General features: G+C 54.1%; 1 protein-coding gene and 1 pseudogene across 2 annotated transcripts; both read right to left on the reverse strand.

Moving 5' to 3' along the window:
* Window positions 1-9,960: 9,960 nt before the first annotated feature.
* On the reverse strand, window positions 9,961-12,680 carry LOC103666580. Of its 2 annotated transcripts, none has more exons than XM_008694640.2 (2): window positions 12,489-12,680; window positions 9,961-10,949 (listed from the first exon to the last, which is right to left on the reverse strand). In XM_008694640.2, the coding sequence occupies exons 1-2, from the start codon at window positions 12,522-12,524 to the stop codon at window positions 10,029-10,031; spliced, it is 957 nt and encodes a 318-aa protein (XP_008692862.2). In that variant the 5' UTR covers window positions 12,525-12,680; the 3' UTR covers window positions 9,961-10,028. The 2 variants fall into 2 exon arrangements, with proteins under 2 accessions (XP_008692862.2, XP_008692863.2); XM_008694641.2 differs by having other exon boundaries at window positions 12,434-12,676.
* Window positions 12,681-13,734: 1,054 nt separating this feature from the next.
* On the reverse strand, window positions 13,735-14,016 carry LOC103666797 (annotated as a pseudogene).
* Window positions 14,017-15,646: the final 1,630 nt, after the last annotated feature.

A 15,646-nucleotide genomic window follows, 5' to 3' on the forward strand; every position in this document is an offset into this window, starting at 1 on the left:
TCCGCTCGCTCTCTCGCTCGGCGCCCGCCCGCAGCCGCCCGCTCGCCGGCCTGCGGAGTCCTCGGGACCGCGCGGCCCGCTCCCGCCGCCCCCACCCCTCCCGCCGCCCGCCCCGCCCCGCCCCGCCCTGCCCTCGCGGCCGTCCGCCCCGCCCCCGGGCCCCGGGCCCCCGCCCGGACCGCTCCGCCCCGCGGCGCCAGGCCCCGCCCCCGGACCGCCCCCGGATCGCGGGTGCCGCTTGCCCGAGCCCGAGCCGGCCGCGCTGCCAACTGGGCCTTTGCTCTGGGCCCCCCAGCCCCCTCGGCGCGGGCCGCGGCCCAGCCCGGCTCCCCGCCAAACCCGGCCTGGAGTGTGGGATGGGACGGGGCCGGGGCCCTGCGCGCGGGCTCCCGCCGCCCCTCCCCGCGCACGCGACCCCGGCACGGACCCCACTTTCACACCGCGCGCCGTGACTCCTCACTCGGGCCGCGAGAGCTCCCCACGCTCTCTCACACGCAGCCTGTACACGCGCACCTGGGGACGCTCACCCCCCCACACACACGCACGCACGCACGCCACGCTGGCCTCCCCACCACCGTTCACACTTGGCACTCACCTGCAACGGCGCACACCCACAGACTTCACCTACTCGGGCTCTATCAATCTTCAAAACTGTCACCCTGCAGGTGACACGGCGGACACGACTTTCACACACTCGGCCGCTCACGTTCCTATTCACGTTTTTACACAGACTCACACGTGTGAATCCCCAGACCCGAAGCGTCAGGACGTGTTTTCACACACAAATTCCGCACAGGCGCTCCCGGTTCACACACAGGCAGACATAATTTGCTCGCGCACATGTTGGCCTGTCTTTTTTACATTTTCTCCGGCACTAACCACAGCGCCTTACAGTGGGCACTAGAGAATGAAAGTGGCCCCTCTCGCGCACTACTTTCCCCGTAAACCACTCACAAACCGACTTGGATTGACATGAATCACAGCCCGGGTGCCAGAGACACACGGCTCGCAGGCCCAGACCCTGACCCCGCCAAGGCCCCAGTCACAGATGCTTGGGTGGGAAATCCCAGTCCCTGATGATCCACCTCGGACGTAGACCCATGGACAGCACACTTGGCCTTGCCACTGGGCCTCCCCGCCTGAGCTCAGGTCTCCTTTCTGCCTGAAAATTTCCAGGGCAACCCAGGCTGATGGGTGGAGAGAAAACCGGCGTGTGTGTGCGTGTGTGCATGTAGCTTAGAGGAAAACCTTTTGAGTAATGATAGAGGGAGGAGAAAAAAAACCTGAAGTTTCCATTGTTTCCTGTGAGAGTTGCTAGGTTCCAGAGACTCAGGGCTGGGTTTGAGGCCAGGAGTGAGGTGAGCTGTGGACAGAAGGAAATGCCCAGCTCACTGGGCGGCACCAGGCCGGGCTCCGGAAGGCGTGTTCCCTGTGATAGGGGCCTGCAGGCTCCCGGGCACTCTGTGGCCTCCCATCCAGGCACCGGGGGGAGTTGAGAGAATGCTGGCATCCTGACCCCCAGCCCAGAGAAATGCTCCATCCCCCAAAGATTGGGTTCTTTACCCTGTGGGGCGTATTTCTGGGGGACCAGCTCAGGGCTGTAAGGGGCAGAAACTACATCCACAGGGTTTGGCCAACTCCCCGGCCCCAACCCAGATGCCAGGCACAACACTGAGTAAGGGCTATTACTGCTGCAAACAGGGAGATACGGGTAGACAGAAGAGGGACGTCTGATCTTGGCCCTGAGTGAACCCCTAATCTGGTGGAGGCAAGGGGCAGGATATAGTCCCTGTCCTCACGTTGTTCTCAGACTGGTGGAGAATCCTGCCTCTACCTCCTCGCTGTGCAATCTTGAGCAAATCCGTCGACGTTTTGATGCCTCGTCTCATCAGCTAGAAAATAGGAAAAGGAGAATAATACTAAGACCTCTCTCACGGTGTTGTTGAGGACTAAAATGAATCATCGTGTTTATTAAAAAAAAGGGGGGCGACTGAGTGGCGCAGTCGTTAAGCGTCTGCCTTCAGCTCAGGGCGTCATCCCGACATTCTGGGATCGAGCCCCACATCAGGCTCCTCTGCTGGAAGCCTGCTTCTTCCTCTCCCACTCCCCCTGCTTGTGTTCCCTCTCTCGCTGGCTGTCTCTATCTCTGTCAAATAAATAAAATAAAATCTTAAAAAAAAAAAAAAACAGTTTCAGGCACATAGGAAGCACTCAATAGAGGGTACCATTTCTCCTACTGCTGTCCCTGGGTGAGCTCCCAATCTGAAGAGGGGGACACACTTGTGCCCTCGGGGGGCTCCGGTGGGATGGAGGAGCCACTTCTGCACCCAGTGTGCTGCGTCTAATCTGAACGCTACGTGCAGCCTTCACCCCAGGGATCACCAGTCTGATGCGCGAGCACGGCGCTGGGAAACTCCCTCTCGGGTAAAAAAGGCTACAAAACTCCACTGACTTCAGCGTTGGCGGGTGGCCAGCCTCGGTGGCAGGATTTTTCCAAGGCCTTGCCTGTCCGTGGAGGGTCAGCATCCGTGACAAATCACATTTTGTGAGCTGCCTCAGTGTCTTTTCCCCACCTCGGGCCCTTTAAGTCCCAGAGCTTTGGCTTCTCGGACGATTTGCTCATGAGCAAGGGGAAAAGGGGAACAAGCAGCCCTTTGTAGAGGTCTGGTCAAGACTAGACCCGAGCTATAAGTCTTGCTTACTAAAAGAGGTTGGGGAGAGAGATGGTAAAGCTGACTGGAGACGGGAAGGAGCTGGGCTGACACAGAGGGCAGGAAAATATGGCCTGTCTAGAAAGTCTTCCAAAGTGACCCCACCCACCCGGAGGACTGGTCATCCACCTATTTATTCTGCATCCTTTTCTTCCCACTAAGGGATTTGGCCAGCTCTGTTTTCCTTTGCAGTCCTCGATATCTTTAGTAAATGTTCTCAAGTTGCTTTGTCTAGGGCCTGGCTATCTCCTCATATGGCTTCGAAGAGAAGCAGAGGCAGGGCTTTTGGGCTTTGCTGAGTCTTGGAGGCGCCTGAAATCGCACTGTACGTACTCATAACTCAGGGTGCTCGTCATCCTCTTGGAGAGAAACAATTCAAGTCTTGCACAAGGTGCCTTAGATAAGGAGAGACAACAGGAGTTTGGATAGGTAAGAGCAGCCAAAATCTGGCTTCTACAAGACAGGAGTTGGGTGCCTTCTGGAACCAAGAGCCAGAGTTTGTGGGTCGACTTCAAAATTGACAGGACTCAAATTTTCCTGGCTTCCACTTCCACTCCAAATCTTTTCTCTGCCTCAGAGCCTCTCACTTGTTTCACATTCCTTCCTTCCTTCCTTCCTTCCTTCCTTCCTTCCTTCCTTCCGAGCTGCAATGAATGGTTGGGTAGGTTGTTCACTGAACAAAGGTATGCAGCCAAGTGGGCCCTGCTTTGGGGCTATATCTGCCCCGACGGGGGACCTTTTGCTCATTTGAGCAAAGGCATCCTTTGGGCTAGCTGTGGACTTGTATTCATTCAATTATGAAATATACACCTATTTCGTACAAAGGTTCCAATGCCTGTGTGGGCAAACAGATGCTGGCAGGGCAAGGATGTGTCCTTGGGTGAGAATGTAGAACTGGAAAATTGGTACCGAAAGGGGGTGGAGATGGGGGAGGGGAAACTTGGAGGTGATGTGAAGAAGAGGAGGACACAGGTCTAAACAGGCAGTAAAAGTTCCTGTGGAGAGGGAGAGGACCCTCCAGGCCTGGCAAGATAGAGTCCTGCCCATTTCTCCAGCCACATCCCTCCCCCAACCTGGTCTCTCTACACCTGCTTCTCCTCCTCCTTGAGGGCACTTCCCACCCAATACCTACCCCTCCCTTCATCCTACTATCTTCCAGCATTTAGCTAGATCAGGCCACCGCAGGAGGCTTCCCTGCCCTCCCAGGCTAGGTGATGTCCCCCGCTGTACTTTCCCACAACCTGCCTTCCCCAAACTTCTCTCTCGACATTTTTACAAATGCAATAATTTGGAAGATCATTTAATATTATGAGGACTACGGGGCACCTGGGTGGCTCGTCAGTGAAGTGTCTGCCTTCCGCTCAGGTCAGGATCCTGGGATATGACCCGGCATTTTCATCATCATCATCACCCCCATTCATCATCGTTATCATCGGGTTTCCTGCTCAGCGGGGAGCCTGCCTCTCCCTCTCCTTCAGCCCCTCCCCTTGCTCGTGCTCTCTTTCTCTCAAATAAATAAATAAAATCTTTAAAAAATATATTAGGAGGCATAACAAAGGCAGGGAGCGTGATGGTCTGGCTTCTTCTGTCTTGCTCCCAGCTACATCCCCTGTGAAGGGCGCGGTGCCTGGCAGGGAGCGGGCGTTTGAATAATTTCACTCGAATGAAAGACCAGGCTGGTTGAATCATGGCGTAAGATGTGAATGTCCCCCTTCTGGTTTGTACTTGGGGCTGATGAGTTACCCTCACTGGTGGAGCAACACCGAATCTCATTTGATGACTATCACAGTTCTGGAAAGTGGGCAAGTGAGAGTATTTTGTTACTGCTCTTTTTAAGACAAGGAAACTGAGGCCCCAGGGCACGAAGTGGCTTACCTAGATCACACACAGTCAGGAGGACGTAGAGCCAGGATTCATACCCACGTCTGTCTGACTCTAGAACCCACATTCCCAACCACATTCAATTCTGCCTCCCCCTGGGTTCTCAACTCTGCCCAAGCAGACATGTGACTTCTCTGAAAAGAGCCTTGGATTTGGTCCCTCTGCCCCCTCCAGATATCTTCCCACCACCCCTTGTCGTTATCAATCACTTCCTTGCTGAGCTCTCACCCTGGGTCTCAGGCCCGGGGCAGGGTTCCCACCCTGTGCTTCATGGACCACCTGCCCTCTGAGATGCTCCTTCAAAAAGGGGTTCCCTGCTCAAGAAGTTTGGGAACTCTGTGCTCTTTCTTACACGTTGGCCGTCTCAAGGGACACCAACACAGGAAAGTTCCTGAACAGGTCTCCAGTAGAGTCGCCTGTCCAACTCTATTAAATCCAGCATTCCTCAAGACACTTGAGAAAGGAGCCCATTTGCTTTTATGAAAAAAATCTTTTAACATCTCACAAGACTGGTGTTTCTCATAACACGCTTTGCAAATACTGCCTCCGAGCTCACTCCTGAGCTGACCATAAATGGTCTCTATAATTTGAATTTGTCACTCAAGCTCCCCCTCCTCCAGCCAGGCTGGAATTCTTATGGCCTCCATACACCCCCCTCACATTCCTGCCCACGCACTCTTGCTTCAGCTACGGAAAGAAGACTTCTGAGCAGGGACACATTCGTGTTCCATGAATGTTCATTTCCCTTCCTTCGTTACGATACACGGCGTGCTTTTTACCTCATGGAATCCCTGTTATGTGCACCCGTTCATGTCTTGCTTCTCCTGCCTAACATTCTTTCCAGAAACATTGTTCTATGTGTCAGAAAAGACCAGGGCTACTTACAAATGGCTCTGTGGCTCCGTGCCAGTCCCCAAACTGTTTATTAGCAGTCTGAGATGAGATAAGAAACTGGCTTAGGGTGTAAATCAACTGTATGGGTAAGCACTCCGTTTCCCTCAGCTGACAACTTTTTTCTTGCCATACGGGCTCCATATTGGAAGCAGCGCACAGACGTACATACTGGCTACGCGCTCTTGATTGCAGATGGCAACTGTCAGCGATTTGTGGGCCAGCTCCTTTGACTAGCACTCATATTGACTTTGCACATCGTAGTTCTAATAATTATTTGGTATCGTGGCTCCTCGACACACCATGGTTCATCAACCCTATCCTGTTGTTCGATGCTTGGGCTGTTTCCAGGTCGTTGTGACTAATAAGGCATTGCCGCCAACGGATATGTATGCATCCGTGTGCTTTCTTCTGCGGTTCCCTCGGTGTTTAAGGACCACAGATCTGAGGCCAGAAAAGTGGAGGGTCATGAGTGGCACGGAGACAGGCCTCCCACCCTGGCCTCCTGACCTGCGGCCCCTTGTTCCTTCCTCCAGCCCGAAGGGCCCTTCCTACCGGGCAGATTTTCCATCCTTTCATGCTTTTCTTTGCTAGGTTATGAGGTTTCTGCAGTGTTCCCACATGTTGTCTTTGGGAGCTTGAGAGAAATCCTCTTGGAATGTCCTGTGCCTTCTCCCTCCGAGTTCCCGGCTTTGTTCAATTGTTCACGATAAATTCCTGCCCTGTTGGGAGGGGCCCAGGAGGCTGTTAAGTTTGCCAAACATGGTGGTACCAACTCAGGCCCGGCACACGGCTGAGGCTCTTTGCTTCTACTGAGGTTTCACCTTAAAAGAGGGCAATGTGGATGCAGTTGAGGGGGAGAGGAAATCCCCCTCCTAGTTTTCTGTTTTCTATATAGAGTCAGCACAACCAGTCAGGGGCAGACAGAAAAGACAGTGAGGGGTGAGGTGAGCCTAGGCAATGGGGGAGGGGGTTGGGGGAGGGCTAGGGGGAGGAGAGTAAGTTTCCTAAGGTTCAGGGATGGGGAAAGTGGGTGGGGGAGTGAGAGTTGGAAGTAGGACGTTGTGTCGCTCCAACACGCACCTTGGCAACACTCATGTATTTTCTGGAATCATAGAATGGTGGTATCAAGTGATCCGTTTGAAAAGGGCTATGTCAGCTTTTTTTAAAACATACAAAAATAATTCTAATGTCACGCACCTATCCCCGGTGTGACCCGGGGACCAGTGGATTGGGCAATGAAGACCACGGGTGACTTTTGAGGAAATTTCTCCCTTTGTTTCCTGCTTCCCAGAGAGAGCACATTCCAGGTTAACACTGCCCTGTTCAGAACACTGGTGTTGAGGGGCAGCCCAAACCCCTGGAGTTAAACACCACCCTTGCTTTGTCTAATTTACTGCATATTTTGGATATCAAGATTTACCCCTCTTTCTCTTGGAGTCCGTTCAATAAATACTAAGAAAAAAAGCAATTTGGATAGAGGAGGCGTTGGCTAAAGGTCAGAGCCCTGGGTTGGACTCCCAGCTCTGCTACGTGCCCCCTGGAGGAGCTTGGGCATGTCACCTTGTCTCTCTGAGCCTCAGTTTCCCCCTCTGCAAAATGGGATACTAAAACTTAGCCTCGCAGGGAGCAGAGAGGGCTGAGAGCCTCTACTTCAGGCCTTGGGGGCATGCCCGGAACATAGGATGGGTGCCCTAGAAATGATGAGGTACTTCTGCAGGCGTGAAGGACTTTCCCCGGCCGCCCCCTGCTGTGGGGACACCTAGCTTCTTCTGTAGACAAGCCGGACAGCACACCAGGGCCGTGGCATTGTTCTGTCGCCAGCATGCTGCTTCCTGTTTACACAGACCTTGCAGATGCATGGCTTGAACAGTGGACATGGAGGACTTCCGGTGGCCTCTGCGTGGCCACGGGGAACAGAGAGCCTTCTCTAGCTAAGAGCCTTATTTTCTCTGGACTTGGGCTAAGTGACTGCTGAAAGGGATTTGGGAGCTGTGAGTATCCAAGTAAATAAATACTAAGAAAAAAGCAATTTTGGGGGGCCAAAACACAGAGATTCTGTCCCTTCCAAGTACAAGCCAACCCCCCACTGATGGGCAAACTTCATTTGAGCACCGACTGTGTATTGGGCTCTGTAATGATATTCGCTGGGCATCCACTGTGCACATTTGCTGAACACCTACTACCTGCAAGATGTTATAACCACGAAGATAATTCTTGAGCACCTACTGTGCACATAACACTCTAGAATGACCCTGCCGTCCAGTTTTAGAAGAGCTGCTGTGCTGGATACACTGTAATCATCTTTATCCTTGTCATTTACGCCTGACCTCTCTGTGCCTCAGCTTTCTCATCCATACAATAGGGACAATAATACCTTCCTTGAAGGATTGGCGTGGGGATTAAATGACTTAATACATAGAAAGCACTTAAAACAACGCCTGCCGTATAGGTAAGAGCTTAATAAGTGTTGGCCACCATCATGAACAGTTATTAAACATCCATTGCGTGCAAGACACTAACTATCCTCCAGACAGTGATAGTTACCACTGCTGAGCACCTGCTGGGCACACGGCCCTATAATCAGTCTTAGTAACGGAGTCCCTGCCGTGAGCCGGAACTGGGCTAGACCATGGAGACCTTAAGAACACCGTCCTAGACAAGGATCTTACACTCGGGTTAGGGGAAATGAAACTGTGTTGGAAGTGGGCATCTCCAGGAGAGTCAGGGACAAATCTTATGCAAATATGCACCCAGAGCAGGAAGGGGATGGCTTTGAGTGGCCAGACAGAGGATTTGGGAATCAGGACACCCTCTCTTGAGTCGGGCCAAAGTGGATTCTAATAAGCTATATTCCTACAAATGTGCACGTGGGTTGGAATGGGTCACTGGAGAACTGAAGACCCACCAGACAAAGGCCAAAGTCTTCTCCCTCAGGAGGGAAGAGATGCAAGAAACGAGGAAAGGAATGTACTACACTGCTGAGCTTTGGACCCAGGGAGGATATCTCTTGTTCTCCAGAGATGAAATAGAAGTGGGTGTGAAATCAGTAAACCAAGGGTCCCGTACCCCCTTCCTTCCTCCTCTCCTAGGACTACCACGGTGACCTCATGGTCGGGATATTCAAGCTTGCCACTTTCTCTGGCCACAGAGCTGGGCCAGAGCAGGCCACTCCCTCCAAGACTCATGGAATCTTGTGGAACTGCAGGTTCTGCATTATTTCAAGGCCAGTCCCGTTCCACACTCTGACCTGCCATTGGCCCTCATATTTCCAAGGAGACAGGAAAGCTCCAGCAAGAAGGGCCTGGGCCTGAAGTTCAGAGCCACGCAGAAATGGCCCTGAGGCCTGAAATGGGCAGCTGGCTCAGGACTCAGGAGGCCTCGGTTCTTGAGGGCCAAGGGAGGGGGTGGGGGGGACACTCTCGATTCGCAGCCCAGGCCTGGCTGGGGTCTAGGAGGACAGACTCAGAAATATCGGAGTCTGGGCCCCTTAAAGCCCATCAAAACTACCCTACTCATTTACAGAAGGGGAAACAGGCCCGGGGAGAGGAAGTGATGGACCCAAGATCCCACGGTAGGCTAGTGGTAGAACCAGGCTGGAACCCCGGTCTCCACAGTCCCTCAGCCAGCTGGATGGTGGAGAACTGGGTGCGTTGTAAGGCCTGACTTCTCAGTAACCAGATCAGTTCAGTCTCTGAAGGTTTGAAGCCCTTGGTGGCCCAGGGAACATTTTCTCAGACATTTGCAGCAAGAAACTTGGGACCTCTTCATTCTGACCCTCTGGCCCTCCTCTGGCCTGGATAGAACCACTCTTCAGAGATTTCCCAGGAAGGGCAGTCCCTCCAGTGGCAACCAGCCCTGGTGGCCTCTCCCACTCGCTATCCTTAAGTGTTTCTCTACATCCACCTTAATCCTTGGTCATTAAAACCACATCCTTTAAAGAATATATATAAAGCACCTAGAACAGTGCCTGCCACATAGTTAGTGCTCTAGAAAGTTCTGCTATCATCATCATCACCACCACCATCATCATCATCATTTCTCCTCATATTGGGCAGGGGGGCTGAAATCAACACCAACGACGATCCTGAAATCAGAAGAGGAGGAATAGGGATTGGGAGTGAATAGCTAGTCTCTTCCTTCCCATGGGGAAACTCCCCAGTGACCCATCCAAGATATGAACCAGAGATTCCAAACTGAGGCCTGTGAGCTTCACATTCCACCTGCAAGTATTTTTCTGCAGCCCACAGAGCCCTATGACATTTTTGAATTTGTTGTTTGCATATAAACACGAGATTCCTGGCTTCTCTTGAAAAAGCAACAACCCGGTGGAGAGCTGGGTTTAGACCAAGTATTTCCTCCCCACCCAGCCCAGTTCGCCCGTTCACTTCTACCCTCCTGGCCCTACAGGTCCTTGAGTTTATAACCCCCCAATCTAAATGGCTACCCCCCCCCCCACAGAGCCTCGGAGGGAGCATTTCGCCACAGACAATTTATTTTCTACAACTGCAGCCTGATGGACATGTAGCCATTTCACGGTCGATGTTACCACCAGCTACAGGGTTTGGAGATGGGCTCGGGGGCTCTCCAGCCTGAGCGGATTGCCTCCCAGAACTTGGGCAGCCGGCCTAAGGAAAAGATCCCGTTGCTGAACAAGGGGAGCTCGGGCAGCTTCATTCCCGGCCTCTGTGGCGACTCAGGCGGGAGTCTCTGGCTTTGAATCCGGCGAGAGCAACTGGTGTTGGCAGACCCGTCCACACACTGCAGGGCGCTGACACCCCTGCTGGACGGCACGATGCTCGTGTTGGCGTAGTTGTCGAAGGCGGCCACGCTGCTGATGGGGTGGGAGTAACTGCGGGGGAGGGAGTGGTCTGGGTGGTCCAGGTGGATGGAGTTGGCGGCGCGTTCCAGGTAGTTCGCTGCAAGCCTCGGCAGGCTCAGGGATGATTTGGGGCAGGTGGTATAGAAGGCATTGGTGGATCTGTCAAGGTAGTTGATGCCTTTGATGAGTTGGTCCAGGAAGGTGGGACTACAGGGGTCCGAGGGACGATCCGTACAGAGCAGGCAGTGGGGGCTGCCGTGGCCAGCGGGCCTCCTGGACACCTTGGGGTGGTTCGCCAGGTGGCTGGTCTCCACACACTTGGCGTTGTAGGGGCGGCCCATGCAGATTTTCCTCACTGGAAGCCTGGGGGAGCTGGGGCCGTCGGACTGCTCTGAGGGGCTGCCACAGCTGCTGAACTCCGAGCCACTCGGGGTGCGGGGGCGCTTGAGACTGTTGGCCCGGGTCACGCTGGGGCCGTGGGGCCAGCCTGGAGTCTGGGCTGAGGAGGACACAGTGTTGGCATGGTTCAAACGGCTGGAAGTGTTGGAACGGCTCACCAGACGTCCAGACATCGTCCCCGCGGGGCAGAAGAGCTTCGTGGCGCTGACCCGCTGTGAGCTCGCGGGGAGGCTGGCTACCGAGGCCTGTGAAGACAGTGGGTCAGCTCTCCTCGCTCCCTGCCCCCTCCTTGCACGCTTTCTCCGCACGTGTTCCCTCTGCCTCCCCAACACCAGCCTTCTCCCACTCCTCCTCCTGGGCCCAGGGATTTTCAAACTGGAAAACAGACATCCTATTCCTCAGAAAGCAAGAGATGGGGAGGAAGGCAAGACCCCAAGAACAACCCCGAGGCCAGAGGACCCTTAGGGAAAAGTGGGGCAGTCTCCTTGTGAGCTCTGGCCCATATTCTGAAATTCCCATTTGCCTTTTAAGGCAGGACTCCAGGAGACCACAAAAGCCAAGGACTGAATCTCTAATGGGGAAATTCCAAGCACCGAGAGGGACCTTCTTTCCAGGTAATACTAAATAGCTAATCAATGACAACACAACGTACCTGATACTAAAAAAAAAAAAAAAAAAAAATTGTACCCGGGAAGTGATGTAATATTGCCCGTCCTCTCTCTACCCCTGGCCCTTTGCTTGTGTCTTGCATGTACTTGTTGCTACGAATCAAGGAGGTGGTCACTATTCTATTCCTGGTTGACAGATGGGGAAACTCAGTCTCAGAGAGATGACGGGACTTGCCTCAGATTCCACGGCTTGTAAGTGATGGGGCCAAGGTACTATCCTGGGTGTGTCTGATGACCTCTGAAAGACAGTGCTGTATCGGAGTGACTTTGGCCCCCCTCACAGTCTCTTAAGGAAGAGTTCTCCCCACACCTGCTCTGCCTGCTGGATGGGGGCACTCATGGGGAGAACCAGATGGGCAGGAATGCTTGCTAAACCCCATAGCTAAGTTGATCCTGACTTTAGGAATCCCAAATGACGGGCGGGGAGATAGTACGACAAGTCTACCAATGGGGCTGCACTTGTAAGGTCACAGCCTTCCAGGATATCTGGTCTCGACCCTCTCGGGCCGTGGGGGAGTCTCCTCGTCCACTCCACCAGAGGAGGGGGCTTTGGGATTCCTATTCCTTGTGGCCTGAATGTGGGCACGTCACTGAGATTAAGGGCTGCCCAGACCAAGAAGATTCTCAGTCCCTTTAACCCCCTCTGCCGTTCCGGCCAAGGGCAGTGGAGTCCTCCCCTCCTTGTCCCCACTGTCCCTCGGTTCCCCATTACTCCCCCCCCCCCAGAGGGAAGGCTCTGATTTCTCTCCCCTAGTAGTGCCAGCTTGACACTCGTTTTCCACTTTGGCCCAGTGAGCACAGAGCAGTATGTGAGCCTGTCCCACCCAGAAAACAGCTGCCTGCCCCTCTTCCAGCCTACGGCCCTCAGCTGCCCTTGTCCTTTGGGTCTGAATCGAGTGGAATGTACAGACCCTTGCCTCTTTCCTTCCAGGTCCAACCCCACCCTGTCTCCTCCTCCAGAAATACAGGAGGTGACTGAGGGCTGACCCCCACAGTTACCCACCCTTCCCTCCCTGGCTGGCTGGGCCCCATCTGCCATCAGGGCCCTCTCCCACGCTCACTCTGTCTTTAGGAGGTAGATGACTTAGCCCTCCTGTTGCTCTCCACGGGGGATACCTTCATGCCGCCACTCCAGACTGCTGGCCATGTCATAGAATCATGGAATCCTACAGCTGGGAGGGGCCTCCAGAGGTCATCCTGGCCAAGCTCCTGCCTCAGGGCCCGCGCCGCTCTAAGCCCTCCAGGACAGATGAGCCCTATTTTTAAAACGAGACTGGGGTGGATGTTTTCCAGCGTTCCTTGTTGTTTTTCTGGTGTTTCATTATGCAGAGAGTCAGGAAGTTCTGTGCTGGTCCTGATAGAGCTCCCATTGGCCGTGGTCAGCATCAGTCACTTCTCTTTTCTCACTGGCTCAGCAAACATTTATTGAATCTCCCCAGAGTGCCGTCACTTCGAGTGACCCATTCTTTTTTTTTTTTTTTTTAAGATTTTATTTATTTATTCGACAGAGATAGAGACAGCCAGCGAGAGAGGGAACACAAGCAGGGGGAGTGGGAGAGGAGGAAGCAGGCTCATAGTGGAGGAGCCTGATGTGGGGCTCGATCCCAGAACGCCGGGATCACGCCCTGAGCCGAAGGCAGACACTTAACCGCTGTGCCACCCAGGCGCCCCTCGAGTGACCCATTCTTGAACATAACTGCACTGTCTCTCCTTCCCTGCCGAGGTCAGCGACCCGGTGTAGAGTCTGTCCTACGCAGCGGGATCTGGCCAGAGCCTGAGGACTCTTCAGCCACTCTCGGAAGCTCGCGCCCTCCACCCTGCCCTGGTCCCTAGGGGCACCCAGGACATATTTGCCAAGAAAAGCCTCCCTCCATCACGTCCTTCTCTCAAATATTAAAAATATAATTTTACTTTTTATTTTGAAAAATTTTCAAATTTCCTGAAAACTCACAACGAACTCCCATGTAGTCCTCATCCAAATCCACAAATTACTAATGCTCTTGCCACGTTTATCACTACACACACGCACACGCGTGCACACACGCACGCACACACGCACGCGCGCACACGCACACACGCGCACGCACACACACGCACGCACACGAGCGCGCACACGCACACACACGCACACACGTTATTATTTTGAGAGGCAGTTGCCTACAACAGCCATCTTTTAACCCTGAATACTTGGGTGGGTGTCTCCTACATACTGAGCGAACAGGGACATTTTTTTTTCTTTCAAGTTTTAGATATTTATTAATAGGTGTAAATCCAACATGACCCACCAACATGATTTCATGCACTTAGAGGGAACGATTCCCTGGAGAAGCGGAAAGTCGTGCAGATGGTTTCTGGAAGAGCTTCATTCTAAGCGGATTTTTAGTGAAAGTTTCATTCGGAAGTCTGGACCTTCTTTCTTTAGTTTGCTGTAATCTACATTCACTGAGTGGAACTTGTACCGATCACAGGGACCCAGTCCGTTCTAGGGTTCTGGGTTATTCTTCCTACCCCAACTGACATCGGGATCAAACAATGCCAGGCACAAGACACACAGCGCTGCTCCAGGACCCCCTTCACCAGTAAAGACCAAGAGGAGGATCGAGCTCGGATGCTTCGTGGCCTGACCCAGGATCTGCCGGACCATGATTGCGGCAGAGGCCGTGGGTCCGGGAGAAGAGCGGATCACATCTGCGAGGCCCGGCCCTAAGTAGGCCCTACACCGAGCATGAACGGACATCCAGACATCTCACGCTTCCACACTACAGGGACCAAATACAGACGCTTGGCGTGGGAGAGCACAATCATCTACAGACGGCCAACACCCACATTTCACCGATTGCCCCTCTTCATGCCGACTCTTCCTCCTGCGCGAGGAGCCAGGAGCACGTGTGGCCTTTGTTCTCAGCTGTCTTCGGTTTCCTTCAGCCTGGAGCGGTTCTCCAGCCCTTGTTTGTCTTCCGTGACCTGGACGTGTTTGAGGGGCTCAGGCATGCTGTTTTGGAGTGGGCTTTCCAGGCCGGGTTTAATCTGATGTTTCTGAATGATCGACCCCAGGATCGTGAAGTGCTGTGACATGGAAACCTCTGCATGGGCCTCCCCAGCCCACAGCCACTGAGCCCTTTTGCCCTGGGGTGGGGTTGCTGAACCAGGGAGCCAAGAGGAGGGATCAGAGGGCCCCCAAGAAGGAGGAAAGAGGTGTGGGGAACTCAGTGGACCAGGGAAGTGGTGTTAACAGTTCCCTTGTGGGGCCTCAGCCTGGCCCGGATCTGCTCTGGGCTGGGGGCCGGGCAGGCAGGCAGGCAGCCAGCGGGAGGGCTGGGCCTCTGTGGCGTTTGTCCTGAAGGTATCCAGGCATCAAGATCACTGGCCATTTCTGGCCTGGGCATTAAGAGCCTCTGGAAATAGCTCCAGGACAATTATTTTAGGAGGAATGTGCTATTCCTCCATCTTCCCAGAAAGCCAGGCTGCGTCCCAGAAGATCAAGAATGTCCCTCTCCAGCCTCCCCAACTCCAGGGGATCTCTAAGTACTCTGGGGGCCACAGAGGCCTTTAGAGCCAGAAGTGGGGTCAAGGAGACTGAAAGCCCTTTCCCCGGGTGGGGAGGGGAGGTTCTGTCCTTAGACCCTGGGCTTTCAGGGTCCAGTCTTGAGTCAGGCCAGCTGGTTAGGGTCCAGCTGACTCCAAGCATGAGGGCACAGGAGGAGGGGGGGATGGGGAAGCTGCCTGCCCTACCTCTTGCCCGGCCCCATCCCCAGGAAACTGACATGGGTAGAGCACGTGCTAGGTGTCGGCACCTTCCGCCCTCTCATTTAATCCTCACAGCGCCCTGAAGAGGTAGGTATTTGGTTTTCCCAATGAGGTCACTGAGACACAGAAAGGGCAAGAGACTTACCCAAGCTCACCCGGCAATCAGAATTAGAATCTGGTGTTCTGGCTCTATCCCGAGGGGGCCACTCCTCTCACTCAGTGAGGACACAGTAAGTGACCTTGTGAACTGAGTGGCGCTGGGAGGGGTCCAGCCTGGAGACACAGGCTGGTGGGCAGCTGTAGCCCTGTCCCCCACCAAACCCCATCCTCCACCACCCAGCAAGCCCAGCTGCCTCTCCCTCCCTAGCCCTGCAGAGATGACTGCCAGGGTCTCAGAATGTCCTGGGTGGGTGCCCCGCACAGTCTCCAGCCACAGCAGCCCCCTACCCTTGCCCCACCGGGCCCATCTCCAACCTTGGCTCCTTAGCTCCATTACCAAACCGGCTGGGCTTTGCATCATCCCTTGC

The sequence above is a fragment of the Ursus maritimus genome, unplaced genomic scaffold, assembly GCF_017311325.1.
Source record: "Ursus maritimus isolate PB19 unplaced genomic scaffold, ASM1731132v1 scaffold_32, whole genome shotgun sequence".
NCBI classification, from domain to species: Eukaryota; Metazoa; Chordata; class Mammalia; order Carnivora; family Ursidae; genus Ursus; species Ursus maritimus.

Bases quoted from the DNA above. Each gene is read 5' to 3' on its own strand.
- LOC103666580 (XM_008694640.2), bottom strand. From the start codon at position 12,524: ATGACATGGCCAGCAGTCTGGAGTGGCGGCATGAAG. The intron at 10,950-12,488 runs GTATCCCCCGTG...CTGTCTTCACAG, and splicing joins TCTGGAGTGGCGGCATGAAG to GCCTCGGTAGCCAGCCTCCC.